Source organism: Carlito syrichta, unplaced genomic scaffold (genome assembly GCF_000164805.1).
Source record: "Carlito syrichta isolate Samal-C Ts95f unplaced genomic scaffold, Tarsius_syrichta-2.0.1 Scaffold288058, whole genome shotgun sequence".
NCBI classification, from domain to species: domain Eukaryota; kingdom Metazoa; phylum Chordata; class Mammalia; order Primates; family Tarsiidae; genus Carlito; species Carlito syrichta.
Genome location: NW_007232154.1, coordinates 30286 through 44981, shown reverse-complemented (window position 1 = coordinate 44981; position 14696 = coordinate 30286). Strand labels below are relative to the sequence as shown.

Here is a 14696-nt window from a genome sequence, read left to right as displayed (position 1 = left end):
CTCAGGCAATCCATTCACCTCAGCCTCCCAAAGGCGCGGGATTACAGGCTGAGCCACCGAGCCCGGCTGTGCATCTATTGCTTTACAGATACTTAGCAGAGAGGATGGGTGAGGGGCAGACCACGAAAGGTCACGCGTTCACTGAGAACTGTCTCTGTGGAAAAGTGCTGTGTTAGGTGCTGTGGGCGGGGCACTGCCCAGCGACCCTCAGGGCTGCAGACTGGCTGTCGGCTCAGACCTGGAATGCGGCAACGCAGGTTTGATCTGGGCGGTTGAAGGTAGACAGGGCGGTCGTCGTGGAGACAGGTGGCTTGGGGCACATTCTAGGTGAGGGAAGGGCACAGAGGAAATGCTGAGGCAGGGAAAGAGGGCTTGCAGTTCTAGCTCAGCTGACACCAGGCGTGAGAGGACTGGTCCCGCTGCCAGAGGCCACATACCTCCTGGGGAGTCCTGACAGCAGCTTTATTCCGGGCTGGCTGATGGTAGGTTCATCACAGGCTGAAAACATCTCTAATGAAGCCAGCTGCACGGCTCCAGCTGCCCGTAGGGGCATTCCTGGGTCAAGTCAGCATAGTTCAGTGCTCGGGAGCATGGACTCTAAGCCCACCTGTGCAATTCACTAGTTTGGAGACTTTGGACAGTTGACTTAACTTTTTTGTCTCAGTTTTTCTGTCCGTAATCCGGGAATGGCAACAATGATACCTGCTTCATAGGGTTGTGGTGAGACAGGCAAGGTTTAAGAACACATAGTGTCTGCACACATAGTATGTGCCGTAAGGAAGGGTGTTTAGGCCAGGCTCAGTAGCTATCATCACAGCACTTTGGGAGGCCGAGGTGAGTGGATGGCCTGAGACTGCAAGTTCGAGGCCAGCCCGGGCAACTTGGCGAGACCTTGTCTCTACAATAAATCAAAAATTAGCCGGGTGTGGTAGTGCACGCCCGTAGTTCTGGCTACTTGGAAGGCTGAGTCGGAAGGATCGCCGGAGCCCAGCAGGTCGAGGCTGGGTGGCCATGAGTGTGCTAATACACTCCAGCCTGGGCAACAGAGTGAGACTCCAACTCCAAAAAAAAAAGAACGGAGTACCATATGTTCTTACTCATAAGTGGAACTTGAACAATTATAATACTCTAAGAGAGGGATTGGCAGGAGTGGGAAACTGTCAGGGGAGGGGGTTGGGATTGGCAGTAGAGGAAAACCGTCAGGGGAGGGAGGGGCACACCTCATCTACAAGGGCACCTGCATAATCGACGTTTGTATACCTAACCCTGAATTGTCCCCCATATCTTTATAATAAAAAAAAAAAGAAAAAAAAGTTTGTTTAAACAAAGGTGGTCTGCTATTGCTAACTACACACAGGCAGTTAGGGAAGCCACGGTCATAAAAAAGTCAGTTTTTTTAAATCAATATCTGTGTACCTATAAGTCTTAACTCTGTGTGTATCAAGATAATGCTCAGAGAACCCTGTGGAAGAAACATAAGGTCGGGGCAGGCCTCCAGGTCTGCACATTGCCAGCCCCACCTTGCTGATGCCCACTGAAATTGCTGCACAGGTTTACAAAATAAATCTCCAAGTACTTAACAAGAGGGGCACAGATGCACTCGCTTGGCCTCGTTGTCCTTGAAGAAACAGGACATTTTCCAGATGCGGCGTTGCATGGGTTTCCTTCCCACCCTCTGCCCGCCTCCCCACTTCCCTCTCACGGGGAGGTATGAGGACCCCAGCGTGTTTTCTGGGTTCAGGGGAACCGCTTAGGCTCCCAAGGTGGCTGTGTGTACCATGTCCTGTCTTGCCTGGGACAGGGTTTCTGCGAGGTTGGTGTCACGATCACAATGTCCCTTCCCTCTTCAAGTCTTGCTTTGGGCGTAAACCCATGTACATCTCACCCACAGGACAGGGAGAGGGCTACAACGGACCTACATGTGTCTATGTATCAGGGGATTGTTGTGTAGCTCTAGGACTGTGAGCTGTGGTGGCCACTTGTGGCTGGGTAGAATCCTGAGCTGTGGGCTGGCAAGAGGTGGGACCTGCCGACCTGGTGTGGACGCGGGTGGGGCCTCCCGGGAAACTTAGCGCCCCTGGGGCCAGCCTGAGCCTCCTTCGCCCCAGTAGCCGTGGCACCAGAGACGACAACCCAGGCCTTGTGGGATGCACTGTGGTTGCAGTCATGACCCTCAGAGCATCCCGGGATGCACCCCGCAGGTCCCTGAGGTGTCTCCCGACCGCCAGGCCAGGCCAGCCCTCTGAGCCCTACTCCCGCCAGAAGGGCCCAGAGTGCCAGGTCGAGGCAGAGGCTGGCGAAGTGGGCCCCGGCTCGTCTTCAAGATGGTTCTCCGGTGAGTTAGGAAGACGTGTGCAGGGTCCTGCCCAGCCTCCCAGGCTGGCAGAGTCATCTGTGGTCCCCTGGCATGTGTCGATAGCCCCTGGGTGACTCTGGCCTCTGGGAACGAGGCCCTAGGCCTTGGCTTTTAGGTTTCACAGCTCCTGTGGGTTTTACAAAGTAGTCAATTAAAAATTTATTTATTTATTTATTTTGAATTGGAGTCTCACTCCATTGCCCAGGCTGGAGTGCTGTGGCATGTTGATGGCCGCCCCAGTGTTGACCTGCTGGGCTCCATCGAGCCTTCCACCTCAGCCTTCCAAGGAGCTGGAACTCCAGGCACGTGCTACCGCGCCCGGCTAAATTTTTTATTTATTGTAGAGACGAGGTCTCGCCAAGTTGCCCAGGCGGGTCTCGAACCTGCTGGCTCAGGCAATCCACTTACCTCCGCCTCCCAAAGTGCTGGGATGACAGACTGAGCCACTGAGCCCGGCTGAAGAATTATTATTTATTTTAATAGGGACAAGGTCTTGCTGTGTTGCCCAGGCTGGTCTCGAACTCCTGGGCTCCAGTGAGCCTTCTGCCTCGGTCTCCCAAAGCGCTGGGATTAGAGGTGTGAGTCACACACCCGGCCAAAACAACCGTTAATCCTATTGCAGTCTTAAGAGCTAGTTCTGCATTTTAGGCTAAAAAGTAAGAAATGAGGGATCAGGATGTCACTTTTAACCTGGAGTCTCTGCTGTCCCCAGTGGTGGCAGCCTCAGGCGCGGGCGGTGTAGAGATGGTTCCAGTCGCACTGTGACCCTCATGGCCCATGGCCACGGCCCAGAGCCCAGGCTGAGTCTGCTGAATCCCCCTGTCCTTTCTCTCTGGGCTCTTTCAAGCAGAAGGGACTGCTTGAATCGACATCCTCTTTCTTAGACCAACAAAATCTAGGCTGGTTCCGACTCAGGAGTCAGCTAAAATAGAGTCAAGTCCAAGTTTCCGAGAGCTGTAAATATTCACTCCACCCACCCTGCTGGAAAGGCCCAAAGTTCATGTTTCGCCACCGAGTGGCTCAAATCTGGAGGTTTCTCGGTGTCCGGGGAGAACAATTCGCCTGCCGGTGCTTTTTAGGGCAGTGAAACTGCAGCGTATTTCAGACTTCCAAAGAAAGAGGAAGTGTGTGTGCTTAAAAAAAGATGCATTTTGGTTCTTTAAAAAGTATTTCAACAAATACAGAATCCCTATGAACGTCATGGACACGTGACAGGAATAAGAGGGGAGAAGGCAGCAGGCTGAGTGACGTCCCCGGTGTGCTGGCTTCTGGCAGCTAAGTGTGAGCCATTTGGTCACTCTGTAGGCCACGGGGACACCACTGTCCAGTCTGTGGTGTAAAGTCGGTGGGTGATGAAGTGGGTGGGGTTGGGGTAACAGGATAAATAGCTGTGGAGCTGACCCTGACTGTGTGTGTGTGTGTGTGTGTGTGTGTGTGTGTGTGTGTGTGTGTGTGTGTGTGTACATGTGTGTGTTGATTATATGGACTGTTTTTTTCCCTTTCCTTTTCTTTTATTTTATTTTATTTTATGTTTTGAGTTGGAGTCTCACTCTGTCGCCCAGACTGGAGTGCAGTGGCCGCTCCTGGCCATCGCAGCCTCGACCTGCTGGGCTCTGGCGATCCTTCTGCCTCAGCCTTCCAAGTAGCCGGAATTACAGGCATGCACTACCATGCCCGGCTGATTTTTTGATTTATTGTAGAGATGAGGTCTTGCTGCCCAGGCGGGTCTCGAATCCGCGGGCTCAGGCAATCCACTCACCTTAGCCTCCCAAAGGTGCGGGATTTTTTTTTTTTTTAATAAAGATGAGGTCTTGCTATGTTGCCCAGGCTGGTCTAGAAGTCCTGGGTTCAAACAAGCCTCCCGCCTCAGCCTCCCAAAATGCTGGGACTACAGGCTTGAGCCACCATGCCCCACCATGTTCCTGTTTAATTTAAATAAAAACATTTGCTTTCTGGAATGCTTTTGCCAGTTCATGTCCCCTCTCCCTCTTGTGGACAAGAATTTCCATCTCCCCACAGTCTTTGCCGACACTTAGTAGCAAGGAGTTGTCTAATTTTGGTCAATCGGATGGGTCTAGTATCTCGTTCATAGTCTTGGTGTGCATTTTCTGTCTTCTGTCATTACTCAGGTGTTGGATCATCTCTTCATATACTTTTTGACATCTGGTCTTTCATTAATTGGATTTTCTGTTTATTAACTCTCATTTCGCTATAGGGCTTTCTTTTTCCTGTTGATCTGCAGGAAGTTTTTGAATATTCTAGATCTCAGCCTTTTTTAGTGCCAAGAAGTCAATGTTGTCTGTGGTACCTTCTGCTGAATGGAGCTACTTAAGTTACAGTGTCGTCTGTCTCATTTATTCCCCTACTCCTAAGCTCTAAAGATGTATCCCAGTGATTTTTTTCTATTCTCTTTGCATTTAACATTACTATTAATAGATCTTTTTTATTTTCAAAATTTATTTATTTTATTTTTTAGAGACAGCGTCTCCCTCTGTCACCCAGGCTTGAGTGCAGTGGTATAATCAGAGCTCACTATAGCCTCAACCTTCTGGGCTCAAGCCATCCTCTTGCCTCAGCTTCCCAAGTAGCAGGGATTACAGGTGTGCACCACCATGCCTAGCTGAATTTTTTATTTCTTGTAGAGACAGAATCTTGCTGTCTTGCTCAGGCTGGTCTCAAACTCCTGGCCTCTAGTGAACCTCCTATCTTGGCCTCGCAAAATGTTGAGATTACAGTTGTGAATTCCTGCTCCTGGCCAGAGAAGAGTTATTTGTCTTGCCTTGGTTTTGTAATCTGTCCAATTGGGGAAGATTTAGCACAGCGCGCCCTGGGCCTGCCTACACCCTGGGCGGTCTAAACCAGGATCGAAACGCACTACTGTTTCTCATCAGCTTCCAGAGGCTCCTTTTACCGATGTGGTTGCTGAAGTCGCCTCCCAGCAAAAGCAGGCTGCACGCTGTGTGGCCATAGCTGGTGGTCAGAGGAAATTCTTTAGAGTGCCCTGGGGTTGACTTCTGCCTCCGACAGCGGGTAACCCAAGTGCTCCAGATGTCTGAAATGTCTGTTTTTAACAAGTACATCATGGCATATACCATAGGGGCGATGACGCAATACAGATTTGCATCTCCTCAGCTGGCACCCTGTTCCTTCACAAGAAAGGGTTCCCACGCATTCAAGATCAGACACCTACCCTGGCCACATCACTTTCAAGCCCCAAACTTCAGGGGGAAGGTTTGAGGTTCAGAAGAGGTGTGCAAGTTGTGAAAGGCTTAACACCAGGGCTGGTGGCTGTGCTGTAGGAAGGCAGGACCATGCATGCTTGATCGGGAGGGATGGTGTGAACGTAGGCACGTCTTGGTGGTTCCTGATGGCAAGCGTGCTTAGGGCAGGTTTCACGCGCCACGCGTGCACATGTCTGTCCTGACTGTCCCAGTGGGGTGCGGGTGGGGTTCAAGGGCTCCCCCATCCAGCGAATGTGCAGTTTTCTATGAGAAAGAGCGTATATTCTTCTGTGGAGCCAACATCAGCGTGGGTGCCTGTGTGCCTCACACGCTCTGCCCAGAAGCCAAGCCCTCCCTGTCCTTCTCCTCTAGCATCGCTGTGACATGTGGGCCCCGTATTTTCTTCTGTATGGGGAGATGGGCTTTTAAAAAGTTTTTATTATAAAGATGTGGGGTACAATTCAGGGTTAGGTATATAAACATTGATCATGCAGGTGCCCTTGTTGATGAGGTATGCCCCTCCCTCCCCTGGCAGTTTCCCTCAACTGCCAATCCCACCCCCACCTCCTGGCAGTTTCCCACTACTGCCAATTGCTTTCTTTTTTTCTTTTAAGTTGGAGTCTCACTCTGTTGCCTGGATTGGAGTGCAGTGGCCGCTCCTGGCCACCGCAGCCTCGACCTGCTGGGCTCCGGCAATCCTTCCGCCTCAGCCTTCCAAGTAGCCGGAATTACAGGCATGCGCTCAATCGCTTTCTTATAGTATTTTTTTTTTTTTTTTTTGAGTTGGAGTCTCACTCGGTCGCCCAGACTGGAGTGCAGTGGCCGCTCCTGGCCACTGCAGTCTCGACCTGTTGGGCTCTGGCGATCCTTCCGCCTCAGCCTTCCAAGTAGCCGGAACTACAGGCGCGCGCTACCACACCCGGCTAAGTTTTTGATTTATTGTAGATATGAGGTCTCACCAAGTTGCCCAGGCGGGTCTCGAACCCGCAGGCTCAGGCGATTCACTCACCTCAGCCTCCCAAGGCACAGGGTTACAGGTTGAGCCACCAAGCCCGGCTGTACCACATTTTTAAATCCAGTCCAGCTTCGATGGGCAAAATGGTTGCTTCCAAGTTTTTGCTATTGTGAATAGAGCTGCAACAAACATGCCTGTGCAGGTATCTTTTTTGTAAAATAATCTGAGTTCTTTCAGGTATATTCCCAACAGGGGAATTGCTGGGTCATATGGAAGGTCAATTTCTAGTTTTCAGAAATTGCCACACTGTCTTCCAAAGAGGTTGTACTAGTCTGCATTCCCGCCAGCCGTGTAGAAGCGTTCCTTTTTCTCCACATCCTCGCCAGCATCTGTTGTCATTTGTTTTATTAATGATGACCATTCTTACAGGGGGTTAGGTGGTAGGGAGATAGTTTTGAACAGGGATTGGAGGATTCTACTTGGATCAGGGTCTGAATTCACACACCTCTGTTTATTGCATTTTGTTTTAAAATAGGGAGCACTTCTCAAGTTTTTGTGGCCTGGCTGGCCACTTTCCTTCCAGCTGTGATGTCTAGGCTGCTGGAGCGGGCACACACACGTCTCTATTTCTGACCTCCAGAAAATGAAACAAAGGCTGAAGAAAGGAAGACGTCACAACGGCTGATTCTTTCATATTTATTCCTTCATTTATTTTTAGGGTATGTCCAAAGCAGATCCTTTGTTTTTTTTCAGATGCCAGGTTGCTGGGGGTGGGAGGAGGGGGATTTGGCCAGCAGCGGGAAAGAGGTGATGCCAGAAGGCCGTTTGCATGTGGTGATCTTGGGCTCCTGTAGCAGTGAAAAGTGGGTTACCAGACTGCAGGCTGAAGCGTCTTTGGGGATCTACCCTGGGTCAGGCACTCTTGACAATTCCACACTGTGTATTTGACAAAATTGACAAAACTTGACAAAATTCCACACTGTGTAGCAATTGCCCCGGGGGATGGGTCTCCTTCTCCATCAAACTGTGATCCCTCCCCCAGGAAGGGTCTTGCTTGGCGTCTCTCTGCAACCAGCTGAGAGCTCACGGTGGGAGAGTAAGGAGTCACAGCTTTGGGCCCTGGTCTTCACATCCAGAGCAGCCTTCTGAATCTAATCTATTTCTGTTTGCAAGAAATATGCAATTTATAACACTTTGCTTTATGAATAAAATAATTATATTAAATTTTTTTTTTTTGGAGTTGGAGTCTCACTCGGTCGCCCAGACTGGAGTGCAGTGGCAGCTCCCGGCCACTGCAGCCTCGACCTGCTGGGCTCCGGCGATCCTTCCACCTCAGCCTTCCGAGTAGCCGGAATTACAGGCATGCGCCTACCACACCCGGCTGATTTTTGATTTATTGTAGAGATGAAGTCTCGCTGCCCAGGCGGGTCTTGAGCCCGCGGGCTCAGGCAATCCACTCACTTCAGCCTCCCAAAGGCACGGGATTACAGGCTGAGCCACCGAACCCGGCTATTTTAAATTTATAGAATCAAGTATTTCCTTTATTCGTTTTGTAAGCAATTGTGCTACTCATTATAAAATTTCCACTTGGAGGCATAAAAATAAGACTTCTTCTGCCAAAAAAAAAAAAAATAGAGGCCAGGCTTGGTTGCTCATCCTGTAATCCCAGCACTTTGGGAGGCTGAGGCAAGAGGATTGCCTGAGCCCACGGGTTTGAGACCCACCAGGCAACTTGGAGAGACCTCATCTCTACAATAAATAAAATATTAGCCGGGCGTGGTGGCGCGCGCCTGTGGTTTTGCCTACTTGGAAGGCTGAGGCAGAAGGATCACAGGAGGCCAGCAGGTCGAGGCTGCAGTGGCCAGGAGCATGCCACTACCCTCCAGCCTGGGTGACAGAGCGAGACTCCAACTAAAAAAAAAAAAAAAAGACTTAAACTGTTTGGGTGGGATTGGCAGTTGAGGGAAACTGCCAGGGGAGGGAAGGGCACACCTCGTCAACAAAGGCACCTGCATGATCAACGTTTGTATACCTAACCCTGAATTGTACCCCACAACTTTATAATAAAAAATAATAAAGAAAGAGAAAAATATGTAAATGGGAAATAGAAGAGAGACAGAGAAAGGTCAGAGAGAAAGAAAGTGAAGGAGGGTAAGCTGACTTGAGAGAAAGAGACGGAAAGGAGAGGGAAAGAGAGAGAGAAGGGGGAAAGAAATGGGGAAGAGGAGAGGAAATAGAGACAGAAGAGAGGGGTGAGAACAAGGGAGATGAAAGAAAGGGGAGAAAGAGAGAAGAAAGGAAGAGAGAAGAGAGGGGAGAGAACGCAGGTGATTCTTTCAGAAACCTGCCTTCTGAGGTTTCCACTGATTTGATTGCTGGGTGGATGATAATGTTTTCCTAAGTTTCAAAGGCTGGAGCCTGGAAAGACTTAAGGTCTGATGCATGGAAATGTGGGGGGGGGGGACTTGCTCCCCCCGCTGTGTGCCCTGCAGAGAGCAATGCCAGGCACTCAGGAACGTGCCACAGGTACTCACAGTCCCCGGAAGGAATATTCTGCCTACTCAGAACTCAGCTATTCGCAAGTGCTCTCAAGGCTACTTACTAATAATGGCCACTCATGACTTATGCGGAGGTTAGCATATCATTTCTTTATTAAAAGCTGTTGGCAGCGGGCGTGGTGGCTCACGCCTATAATCCCAGCACTTTGGGAGGCCGAGGTAAGAGGATGGCCTGAGCCCGCGGGTTGGAGACCAGCCTGGGCCAAAGACCTTATCTCTACAATAAAACAAGAAATTAGCTAGGCGTGGTGGCGCATGCCTGTAGTTCCAGCTACTGGGAAGACTGAGATGGAAGGGTCGCCTGAGCCCAGCAGGTCGAGGCTGCGGTGGCCGAGAGTGTGCCACTGCACTCCAGCCTGGGTGACAGAGTGAGACTCCAACTCAAAAAAAGCTATTGGTATATTTATTTAAGTATTTCTTGGGGAGAAGAAAACATTGAAAATATGAGATAAAAAAGCCAATGTATTGTCCATTTAACTAAAGGGCTACTATTTGTGAAGCAACTGAAATGAACGAGGCCCATGTTGTCAGGGAGAAGCCCAGGCTGACGGGGTACCCTGCCTGTGCGGACTCGACCAGGACTGTGAACGCAGATGGTGTGTTAGCAGCATGAGGAGAATGGAGCCGCCCAGACTGCACCCGGGGAGGAGGGCGTGTCACGTATATCCACACACCCTTACTGCCTGGCAAAGAGTAGACACTTAAAACTCGTTGGATGAAGGAAGAAATGATCTCGTCCACATAAGTGAACCCAAGTCCTTGAGTTTGTTTATCTATTTTTTGAGTCGGGTTCTCACTCTGTCACCCAGGCTGGAGTGCAGTGGCACGATCACAGCCACTGCAGCCTCGACCTGCTGTGCTCAGGCGATCCTTCAGCCTTAGCCTTCCAAGTAGATGGAACCATGGCACGTGCCACCATGTCCGGCTAATTTTTTGATTTATTGTAGAGACGAGGTCTCGCCAAGTTGTCCAGACTGGTCTCAAACCCCCGGACTCAGGCAGTCCTCTAGCCTCCACCTCCCAAAGTGCTGGGGTTGCAGGTGTGAGTCACCGCACCCGGCTCTCCTTGAGTTTAAAATAAAGGAATAAGTAAATAAATAACATGGTGTTTAGTGGGTCAGAGGAAAGGTCAGCAGAGTGGGAGAGACAGGGGCTCATGCAGAGGTGAGGCAGAAGGGGATCCGCAGCCCCCAGGAGGGCACTTTAGCAGGTGCAGGGTGACGCTGCAGGCATGGTGGAGAGGAGGGTGGGGGCTGGGTCTGGGTGGGCCCCCGACAGGACATGTGGTGCTCACCTGGGAGCACCCAGCTGGGGAGAGGAGGTAAACTGGAGGACTAGCTCGGCACTGGTGGGAAGCCGAGGTCAGACTGAAGGTGGTGAGACTGCATACCTTCTTAGTTCCAGGTGGAAACAAAGCCACGAGCCTCTTATTTAGGGGATGGCAGAGGGATACAAAAAACCAGAACAGGAAAGGCAGGTGGTTGTTTAGACATGGGAGGGGGAACCACGGCACAGGGGATGGGAGAGGGGAAGGTATAAAAGCATTCCAGGACCAAGTGGAAACTGGGGCTATGGTGTTTGTGACGGGTGAGACGGGGGAGGAAGCTGGCACGGTGGCTTAGCCTATAATCCCAGGCCGAGGCAGGAGGGCGGCCTGAGCCCAGGGGTTCGGGCCCCGCCTGGGCAACTTGGTGAGACCTCATCTCTACAAAAAATGAAAAAATTAGTCGGGCGTGGTGGCACACACCTGTAGTTTCAGCTACTTGGGAGGCTGAGGCGGAAGGATCACCTGAGTCCAGCAGTTTGAGGCTGTGAGCATGCCACTGAGCTCCCTGGGTGACAGAGTGAGACTCCTACTCAAAAAAAAAAAAAAAAAAAGGTGAGGAAGATTCCTGCTGTGAGGAGATGAGGGAGCGAGTAGAGTGGTTGAAGATCAAGGAGATACTCTGCTCTCCGAAGCCTGGGGCACCCAGCAGAGCAAGAACTGTGGGAGGCAGGAGCCAGCAACCATGGGTGGAACAAACTGTATCATGATATCACACTGTGTTTCCAGCTTCTGGAGTACTATCCTGGAGATATTCTGTATATTTATGTTACAATGTCCCCAGGAGACTTTTTTTGTTTGTTTAAGGATATGAAGAGAGAGATGCGCAGGCGTCTCTGAGACAGGCGGAAAAGAACAAAAGAGACTGAAGAAACAAATCAAGGAGAAACAATAGTGGGGTGTGGTGGTGCATGCCTGGAGTCCCAGCTATTCAGGAGGCAGAGGTGGGAGGATCACTTGAGTCCAGGAGTCCAAGGCCAGCTGGGCCACAGAGCATTTTAAAATGCTATCTCGATGATTAAAGTACACAAAAACTCAGAAAAACAGGAATACTGAAGCCAGTCCTTAGAAGCAGCAGGAGAGGACCGAATCGATGCAGGTACGCGCTTGAGCAGAAGAGGGACCTACTCTGAGCTGGGGAGCACAGGCTGATTTCGCAGGCTGCACCCCTGAGGCCCCGGGGTCCCTGCAGAGATGCCCCACAGTTGCCATGGACGCTAGAAAATAGCACAGAGCTGCCAGGTGCAAAAATAAATTCACAAAGGTTTATTTTGATGATTTATAAAAGAAATATCGCCATAGCAGCTTAAAGCTATTTACAGATTTAAAAATAAATTTATATAAGTGTATTCACATCATATTACAGTAAGCAGTCTGAGTTGAAATGTCACATACAGGTAGTGTTGAGCAAGACAGCAAGACTTAAACCAAGTTTCAAATCACACAGATGTCCCAGAGCAGGTTCAGGGAGAAACAGGAAAAACAGGATTTCGGGAACCAGCAGCAAACACGATTACCCAGGTCTCCCAGGTCTCCGGGATGTGGTCTCTGAAAGCCACCTTAACTCTGAAATGCAGCCAAAAGCTTACGTGAAGGCAGACTGAACACAGCATGAGCTAAATTTAAGCAAATGGTACAGTTTGGAAAGCACAGACGGTGGAAATGTAGACTCAGGCCCGCAGGAGGGGGGGCCATGGGACAGGGGGTGGGAAGGGGGAAGGGAACAAAGTAGTTTTAAGCAAGGATGGTGTCGTTAGCGACTGGGCCCAGGTCAGTATTCCTCCGTGCTGGGCAGGAAAGTCTGAAGACACAGGGAGACCACAGCAGAGACCTCAGTGCCCACCCAGGGCCTCATCTGAGCGCCGGGAGCCTGTAGGAAGAACATGGTCGAAGCGGGACTCTAACCCCGGGTGTAGACACTCCCCTTGAGGCTGGGCGGGGCGATGGGCAGTTCCCAGGCCACAACCCTCTGCCCAGCCACCAGCTCAAACAACACAGCACGGGCAGCCCTGCGGAGACCCGACACTGGAGGCCTAAGCATCAGAGCTCAAAAATAATTTTGATGAGGAATGTGGACAAAAATGGGTGCGTACCAATATCTGAGAACTATCTAGTTGAATTGGACAAAGGCAGTAGGGTCCATTTCAGTTCAGATCCTGAAGGATGCACCTTAAGATCAGAGCTTCCCAACTTCATGGCATCTGACCACGGTCACCATGTGAATCTGAAGTCTCAGTTCCAGTACATTCATGTGTGGTTAATCATCGAAAACAGGTAATTGCATTCATCTGGCAACTAGTGGCATTTCATGACTATAAGCCTGAAAGATTTCATACCATTTTTAAATATAGAATGCGTACACAGGAAAACACCAAAGGCACTTCTAGGCTGCGTGATAAATAAAAACGCATGGCTGAGACAGGCCTGCTGTGCTGCCATCAGTGTCGGTGTCCATGGTGGTCGCTGAGAGCCCAAGCCTGCACTTCCCCTTTGGCAAAAAGTGTGAAGAAGATGGCACCGAATACGTCAATAGCGGCCACGATGCAGAACACGGTTTGCCATTCTCCAACAGTGTTCTGTAGAGAAAGAGAGAAAATGCACACCAAGAACGGTGTTTATGGTCCACGTGGTCAAAAGGACGTTGTCTCAGGCCTGGCGCTTGCGCCTACGATCCCTGTGCTTTGGGAGGCCGAGGTGAGAGGACTGCCTGAGCTCATGGGTTCAAGCCAGACTGGGCAACTTAGTGAGACACCATCTCTACAAAAAATCACAAAAACTAGCCAGGTGTGGTGGCATGTGCCTGTAGTTCCAGTTACTTGGAAGGCTGCCGCGGAAGGATGGCTGGAGCCCAGCAGGTCGAAGCTGTGGTGGCCATGAGCGTGTCACTACACTCCGGCCTGGGTGACAGAGTGACACCCCAACTCAAAAAATAAACGAACAAAAAAGTATGGTGTCCCAACAGTGATGGTGGCGGCATGACTCGTGTTAATCAACCCCGACGTCCCGCAGCAGTGGCTCGGGGTGACCCAGCTCACAGAGTGCTATTTAGCAATGGAGATGCATTGGCCACATGGCACAAATACACAGACAAGCACAGACAAACATGACACTGAGAAACAGTCCGTGCTGACTGGTTCCATTTATATAAGGTTCCAAGTCAGACAAAACCAACCTACAGTGTCAGAAATCAGGACACCAGTTCTTCTGAGGGGGTGGGGGAATAAGGGGGGAGTCCATGCTGTTTCTGAACTGGGTGCTGGGGACACAGATGGATTTACCTGGTGAGATTCATCCAGCTGCACACTCGGGATCTGTGCATTTAAAAAGGTCATGCTATCCATCAATACAGAGTTTACTGAGGTTGAAAGGTATGGCATCCCAGAGTGAGATACTGAGTGTCAGGTGGGACGGAGTGTCCTGGTGTCAGGTGAGACGGAGTGAATGCTGAAACATGGAGGGTGGGGATGGGGGGAGATCAGAGGAAGGCCTGGCCAGGGTAAGAGATCGTAAGTGGCACACAGGACAGCACACGTGGCTGCTGCCAGCAGAAGAGTGACAGCTGATCAGTGTATAATCCAGTGGCATAAAAGCATCCAACAAGCTGGAATTACAGGTGGTTCACGCCTGTAATCCCAGCACTTTGAGGGGCTGAGGCAAGAGGATCGCCTGAGCCCACAGGTTCGAGACCAGCCTGGGCAATATGGTGAGACCTCGTCTCTACAATAAGATAAAAGATTACCCAGGTGTGGTGGCATGTGTCATTAGTTCCAGTTACTTGGAAGGCTGAAGCAGAAGGATCGCCTGAGCCCAGCAGGTCAAGTCTGTGGTGGTCATGATCGTGCCACTGCACCCCAGCACGGGTGACAGAGTGAGACGCTGACTTAAAAAAACAAAGCAGCATCAGACAGTTATCTAAACTTCTGGTCACCATTTTTTGATTTTTACAATTTCAATCTAACCACAGTGCCTACATTTGCAGCATTAAAAAGAAAAACAAGCAGAAGAATCAGCAATAGAGAAAAAGGCGGTGCTGGGAAGCTGGTGTGAGGCCATTTATTCGGGAAAGGGGAAAAAATGTGGGCAAAGAAAGGGGCATCTGTGGCTGTCATGTCTGAGAGGAATGCATTTTAGTAAAAAAATCTCAGAAACTTGTAGTCTCACATTTTGGTGACTAATGCTGACGAATGTCGCCCTTCTAGAGGAGCCAAAAAGATGGTGTCGGCCGGGCTCGGTGGCTCAGCCTGTAATCCCAGCACTTTGGAAGGCCGAGGTGAGTGGATTG

General features: G+C 50.5%; 1 protein-coding gene across 1 annotated transcript in view; it reads right to left on the bottom strand.

The window, feature by feature from the left end:
- Window positions 1-11665: 11665 nt before the first annotated feature.
- LOC103255362 (sialin) overlaps window positions 11666-14696 on the bottom strand; it is a 30518-nt gene continuing 27487 nt past the window's right edge. The window contains exon 5 of the mRNA XM_008053318.2: window positions 11666-12990. Within this exon, the coding sequence (XP_008051509.2) occupies window positions 12853-12990 (138 nt within the window). The 3' untranslated portion in view covers window positions 11666-12852. The remainder of the gene's footprint in view (window positions 12991-14696) is intronic.